A 6,637-nucleotide genomic window follows, 5' to 3' on the forward strand; every position below is an offset into this window, starting at 1 on the left:
AAAAAAACCAAGAGAAAAAAGTGAAAAAAAAGAAGGCTATCCATTTAGAGAGATTTAATTCCACATTTGAAAAAAACATGGAGTGAAGAAACTGATGATGTATTTCTTTCTATTCATATCTTGGCGTGTAGAACTATCCACAGAAAACGTACTTAGGAAGTAAGCTCTGATTCACGGGGGATTCTCACGGATTCTGGCCCATACATAGTTAAACTGCGGGCCACAAGGCCAGGGAGTGCTTCAAACTCTTGATTCCAGCTGCACCAACAAGTTCCACTTTTCGCCAGCAAAAGGACACCCCTTTCATGCTTTTGGACTGCATGTATAAAAAAATATACAAATATAATCCGCATAGCCATCAACAAATTGGTTAAATCAACTGAACGTTTTTGCAGTAAAAGGTGTGTACATTACTCAGCCCTCTTTCAGAGCCAAGCCAAAACAATTAGCTTTCCCCAGAATAAATAATAGCAAGGCCTTACAAATCAGATTGCACATACATAGCATACATACATATATAAAATGTCGGTTTCACAAAGTAAGGGAAAGAAATTGTGAAGAAAATGGAATTCAACTTGAAGTTTGCGTTGACGGCAAGCTGGAGTGAAGTAAAAAACAAATCACCATAATGAAACATCACAAGGCTTCTCAAAACAAGAGCCAGGTGAGGTATGGTTGGGGGGGCGAGAGGAGACAAAAGGTTAAACAAAACACCAAAGGGAAAAGCATGATTGTCAAAGATGAGACAAAATAAAAAATGTTAAAGAGACAACTATGCTATGAGAGTGGAGCAAAAGATTTCTGACGAAAGAAGCACAACAATGGTTAGGGGATAGGACAAACAACACAATGTTTTTTTTTTATCCGAGACATTGAGGGTTGCTGGAAAGAAAAGGAAGATATAAAGAAGCGTTGGAAATACGGAAGGAGGAAACCTATGGACGGGTAGATTGAATAGGAAATATTGTAAGAGATTTAGTACCAGGTATCGATAAATGTAGAAAGTGATACGATTCGCATGTTGATATTGTTAGTATAATTGGGCCCGCTTTTTTCGTTTCCGATGTTCTCCTTTTCTTGTTCTGGTCATCATATTTATTGGGAAGAGGAAAAGGGGCAATACATGATTTAGTACACCTTTTTCTTCTCGTCCACGCTGAATTGACCGGGTCCCATGTTGACGAGGAGAAGGAGACCACCACTGGAGAGAAATGTCAGAATGAGTTGGTATTTTCACCGCTGAGAAATAAGGAAAGGCGAATTCAGAAAATGGGATTTTGGAGAAGAAAAAAAACCGAGGAACTTACACAATGGAGAGGATTTGGAAAAAGTCATATTTGGCGAAATCTTTGTGTGGGTGTTTGGAATGCAGCTGCATTAAGATGATTGATTAATCTCTGCTTTGTATCGAAGGGAGGAAAGCGGGAGGAAGGCATACCGTCCAGAAGTTATTAACCAGAAGGTTGAAGACACTTAATATAACAACCAAAATGGTCGCACTCCACTTTGCTTTGAATCCAACGACAACCATCACACACGCAACCAATCCAAACAGGCTAAAAATGATTCTCCAGGAGGACCATTTACCAGATAATACGAACCCGAGGAACAAGAAGATAAGCAGGACACGCCCTGCGAATTGGATGTACATCTTCCGGTCCTTCTCGTCCAGTTGGGGGAGACCCGCTGGGACAAACCGTTTGCGCACCCAGGAGTCTGAAAGAACCATGAGAAGCCCCCCAATGACGCTGAGGTTGCGGAGGAAGAAGTTCAGGTCGAAGATGAGGCCGTATCCAAGTGCCTGAAGGACGACAACACTGAGAAGCCCCGCGACGGCATATTCACTATGTTTCCGTGCGATGACCAGAATCGAACCAGAGACCATCACAACGATGTTTATTAGGAGGAAGATATGCGATATGCCCCATGGAACTATATACAACAGACATACAAAAAGTTTTGATTGGTTAGACAGGACAAGAGCCAAGATATGGAGCCACAACTCCATGGAAAGGAGGCCAAAAAAAAAAAGAAAAGAAAGGAAAAAAGAAAAAGAAAAAGAAACAAACGTACTTCCTCTGAAGTCTTTCAAATAGTATAGCTGGTCGCCCCATTGAGTCAAGATGCGTAGAGTATCCTCGAGGAAAGTAACGACTATCAAAAAACGGCCGACAGCTGGTAGATAACTATACAAATCCCACGATGTGATAAATGATTAGCCCTTGGTGTTCGATAGCTGGAATATGTTTTTTGCGTTTTATGGAGATCGCCTATAGCCTGCGGCGGTATAGGGGTTTCCTCCATCCTCCATCTCCATGGGCAGCGGTTCCTAGGGGAAGGCAGTGTGGGCAAACATACGGCCTGATGGGGTCGGAGAAAGTATCTAGCCAGTCCTCAATCTTGCCGGTCTGCTCTCGGATAGCATCGAGCGGGCTTGGGTCGCTCGTAGCATCTGCTCTTCCAGGACCGCCAAAGGGGTTCTGGTGTCCTAGGTTGTAGCCCGCTGTGCCGCGTATTTGCGCCATGGTTGTCAAAGGGGAGCTCGCTTTGTCGGGGGGAGGGGGGGAAACAAGGAAGTGGCTGGAGGAGCGAGACCGGAACTCAAAAGAGGGACTTGGTTAAATACACGGAAAACAGCAGAGTTGAGACAGGGCCGCAGAAGAGGAGAAGGAGAAGAAGAAGAAAAAGGCAGAACAAGTGGATAGCATTAGGCCGGGGCGGGCGGGGAAGTTCAAGATATCTCGGAGTGTTGGCCAAGGTCTGGGTTGTTTGGGGCTCTTGGAGAGAACAGGCCACGATGCGGAAATCAGACGGAGTAACCAAAAGAGGAATGGTTACCAGGATCCCATGGATTAGTAAGGGACATAATCACGTGAAGATCGGTCGCTCCCAAATACGGAAATCCCTGTGGCTTGTTGGCGATCCGTACCTTTTTTTGTCCTATCGCCATTTTACTATGTAATATTAACTTGAATCATGAAAAGCTGATATTCTCTTCACAGTGAAGACGAAGTATATCCAAATGCAGAGGTATTACTGCGACAATGCGTCTGTGATGCAAACGACGCTTCCTCACCTTCAAAGCCTTCCAGAGATGGTAAACCAATGCTCCGTAACTGTGATGCCTTATTGAGACATATGACTACAGGTCTTTTTTCAACACACCGCTACAATATAACGTTAAATACTAGTATCCATCTTCAAAGTTCTTATTTTCGATGCTTCCACCTGTATCCAGTTGCCAAAAAGTTGTCCGCCAGATCATATATTCCATCTACAGAGTTATGTCACCACGTCCCAAGAGATGTAGAACTGTACAATATACCTACTCTTCAAGTCCTGTACGACGTGTTACATTACATAGTATATACAGGTGCGTGGGGGAACGGGGACGGGGTAAAATCTCGCCTGCAGCTGCTAAACAAATAAAATAACAAAGGCAGACCCGAACTGACAACAGCATCAGACATCACCATTGTACAACTCATCAAAAAATTCGAGTTTACTCTTCCAATCCCTCAGATAAAGCAAGGGATGGGAGGTAGGTCCCCAGCTCCGCACCCCGTTCTGCCCTGCCCTGCCCCGCTCCGCCCCGCCCCGCCCCCCTTTATTCTCAGTTCGTGCATTGGGCTCGGTTATTGGTTTCCCCAGCCAGCGTTATTCCCTCCCCACTAACTTCCCTTCTATCCCCCGCATAATAATATCCTTCCCTTAAACACAGCGACAGAGATCCGCTTCGGTTGTTTGCGGAGTTTTTATACCCACTTTGTGACTCTCGCAAGCTAGGAGGAGGCGTACGGGTTGGGATGGCTGAGAGGGGAAGGGATATATAGATACTGGTACTCACTCACTCTCACTCTTCTGTTTGTTTGAATGGAGTTAACGTTGCCCGGAGCAACATTGTTGGTTTCAAGGTGTGGCAGATGGAGTGCATATTACCGCGTGCGTGTCTGAAACATAGTTACGGGTAAAAGGGCAGCAACAAAGGTCATTTCCCCCCCCTTGGTTTATGTAATGTATGTTCTTTGAATTGGGGGGGACGAAAATGAGCCTCTGTTCAAGATAAAAGAGCACAGTGAAAATAAAAAAAATATTACGAATTGGGAACGCTGGAGGGGTAAAAGGTAAACAAAGTAAGAGAGGGGCGGGGGAAAATGTAGAAGAACCGTGAATACAATATAAATATATAAATGAGGATAAATTAAATACAAAGTTTCTTCTCAACTAGGGCTTGGATTCTCACAGACGTCGTTGAAAAGATGATACAGGGTTAAATAAACACGACAGAACTCAGGATAGAGACAGAGATGCTGAAAAATGAAGAATTGGGTTTAAAAGGAGGAGGAAAGGAGTTGGTGTACAAGGTTGTTTTTGTCACCTTACATTTCCTGCTTCTCCACCCCTCTCTTTTGGCAATGTTTTGATGTTTGTGAAGAAAAAGAGAAGCATTTAGAGATACAGCCACATAAGAAACGTACAGTTGGAGGAGAGAGAATAAAACCAGATAGAATATGCGACTCAGATAAAACGTTGCATGGTAATATGACAAAAAGTGAGAAGAGAAATTTATGGGAGACGATGGGATGAAAGTTGTACAAAAACGGACAGAGTGGGAGACAAAAAAAAAACCAACCCAGCAAGAGGAAGCGGCGCCGGAAAAGAACAAGGGAAAAAAAAGAAAGATCTCAAGGACAAGGATGAAGGAAAATGACATATACTAGATGTCTACAAGAAACATGACCCAAACGCCATTAGCCACCGGAAGTAGGGGAATCGGGTGGAGCACACCAGAGAGTGGGGTATAGGCAGGGATGGAAAGTGAAAAGGGAAATAGGGAGCGGTGGTTATTCGAGCGCTAATATAATATAGATACAGAAAACGGATACTTATGTGTATGAATTTATTTGTTGACTTTTCATGGTCATTGGATTGTATGCAGTTTAGTTTATACGAACTTGGCTTGGGAGTTTCATCAAGGATCCCAGTCCGAATCTAATGGATGGCCTTTGCCGTTGAAGGTCTCGATTAGATTTGGAGGAAACAAAGATGTCGTTGCTTGGTTTTGCTGCTGATGTGGGTTGCTGGGATTTTATCGGTGCCCTCGTCTCTCTTACTGCTTTGAAAGTCGGAGCTGCTTGTATCACTGGCACTCACACTTTCCGGCTCGCCTGGAGTCATTTTTTCGCTCCTTTTTGCGGCTAGATACTGTCGTCCACTCACTTTCACTCATTATAATACGTATCTGCTCTTCCTCGGAAGGTAAGTTGTTGGCCCAGCTCTCAAAATAAGGAGACGCCTTGATGCTCTCAGGCGTAGCAGAAGGACTGGAGGTGGGTTGAGGCGTCGAGTCGAACGTGTCTAGAAGAGGTGAGGGCAATGGCGCAGGTGCAGATTTGGGCTGCCCATTTGGTTGGCTGCTGATGGCGCTTGTTTGCCATGCATTGGTGGCTGGAGTGGGCTTAGATTTAGCAGCCTCGCGGCGTTCAAGTTCTCGGGCCGTGTGGAGGTGTTTCTCAAGTTGAATACGACGCTCTCTTTCCGATTCTTCTACCATCAACTTTCTATTTTCATTCTTAAGCCTTCGTTGGCGTTGTTTCTTTGTCTCCCCCACATTTTCCGACTTTTCCTTTTTCATTGTTGTCTGTTCATTTACTTGAGGGATATTAACAAGGCGGAGGGGAGGTATGACTGCTGGGGCAGGCGCTAGCATATCGGAGACGCTGCCTGCCACTGGCACAGTTGGGTTAACAACCGGTGAGTTTGCGGAAGAGAGGTCATCGTCCGCATCTTCCTCCGTGCTGGATGACGTGCGAGTGAACAACTCTGTCACATCCTTGTTGTCCGGCACAACAGTACTGCTAACGATAGTTTTGGCGCGGACTTCGTTCTTATTAGCTTTGCCATCCGCAGATGCTAGCTTGGTGCCTTCTTTCGCCTTGGTGAATTGCTTGGCAAACTCCTTGTTGTTCATTCCCTCATCACCAGCCCAATTTTCAGTAGAGGAAACCACCTTTCGGATCTCTGGAACCTCCACGATAGGCGGGGTACGACTGCCATTGCTGGTGGTGTTGTCTGGCGATCGCTTTACTTTCCGCTTCGCCTTTTTGGTGAGAAACCCGTTTTCGTGTTTCTCAGCGGCAGGTTTGAAAGGCGTAATTTTTACGTTGGGCGGGGATCTAAGTCTGTAATACCAAAAGACACCGCCACTGACGAAGAGCATAATAGCCCAGTTCAAAAAGGGATTCATGGTCGGTTCTGTAGCAAGAATAAAGGGAGTGTTAATGAATGCGTAAGGACTCGTTGAGGCATAAATCAAACAGGAGCGAAAGCAGAACACGTACTTGTTGCGTGAGCAAAGAGAAGATTGAGAAGAGGCTATTAAGTTGGTTTCCTCAACGGCTTTTGATGCGTTGAAAGAACGGGGTCCTGTGCTCAATGGACAAAAGGGAGACTGGATTCTTTGGTGGCGAAATTCGGTTTAGATGAATCAAAGTACCCCTATGATAGCAACTGTCAAGGCGTGGTAGGTTCGGAAAAGTGGAATTCCGACAGGGGAGAGAGAGATGTCCTAATTTTGTGGCAAACAAGGGGGATTCAAACTCGGAATGGAGGCTGGTTGTGGCAGTGTATCCTGAAT

At 45.1% G+C, this 6,637-nt stretch overlaps 2 protein-coding genes across 2 annotated transcripts; both read right to left on the bottom strand.

Annotated features, from left to right (window-relative positions):
• Positions 1 to 1,128: 1,128 nt before the first annotated feature.
• HCAG_01857 (conserved hypothetical protein) lies at positions 1,129 to 2,525 on the bottom strand (the record flags this gene model as incomplete). The annotated part of the gene is made up of 5 exons (XM_001544760.1): positions 1,129 to 1,201; positions 1,308 to 1,372; positions 1,439 to 1,932; positions 2,074 to 2,186; positions 2,359 to 2,525. The coding sequence occupies 5 exons, from the start codon at positions 2,523 to 2,525 to the stop codon at positions 1,129 to 1,131; spliced, it is 912 nt and encodes a 303-aa protein (XP_001544810.1).
• Positions 2,526 to 4,972: 2,447 nt separating this feature from the next.
• Positions 4,973 to 6,247, bottom strand: HCAG_01858 (predicted protein; the record flags this gene model as incomplete). Its single annotated transcript, XM_001544761.1, has 2 exons — positions 4,973 to 4,992; positions 5,221 to 6,247. 2 exons carry the CDS (start codon positions 6,245 to 6,247, stop codon positions 4,973 to 4,975), a joined length of 1,047 nt encoding a protein of 348 aa, XP_001544811.1.
• Between the last annotated feature and the right edge of the window lie 390 nt (positions 6,248 to 6,637).

Source organism: Histoplasma capsulatum, genomic scaffold (assembly GCF_000149585.1).
Source record: "Histoplasma capsulatum NAm1 scaffold_1 genomic scaffold, whole genome shotgun sequence".
In the NCBI taxonomy this organism is placed as follows: domain Eukaryota; kingdom Fungi; phylum Ascomycota; class Eurotiomycetes; order Onygenales; family Ajellomycetaceae; genus Histoplasma; species Histoplasma mississippiense.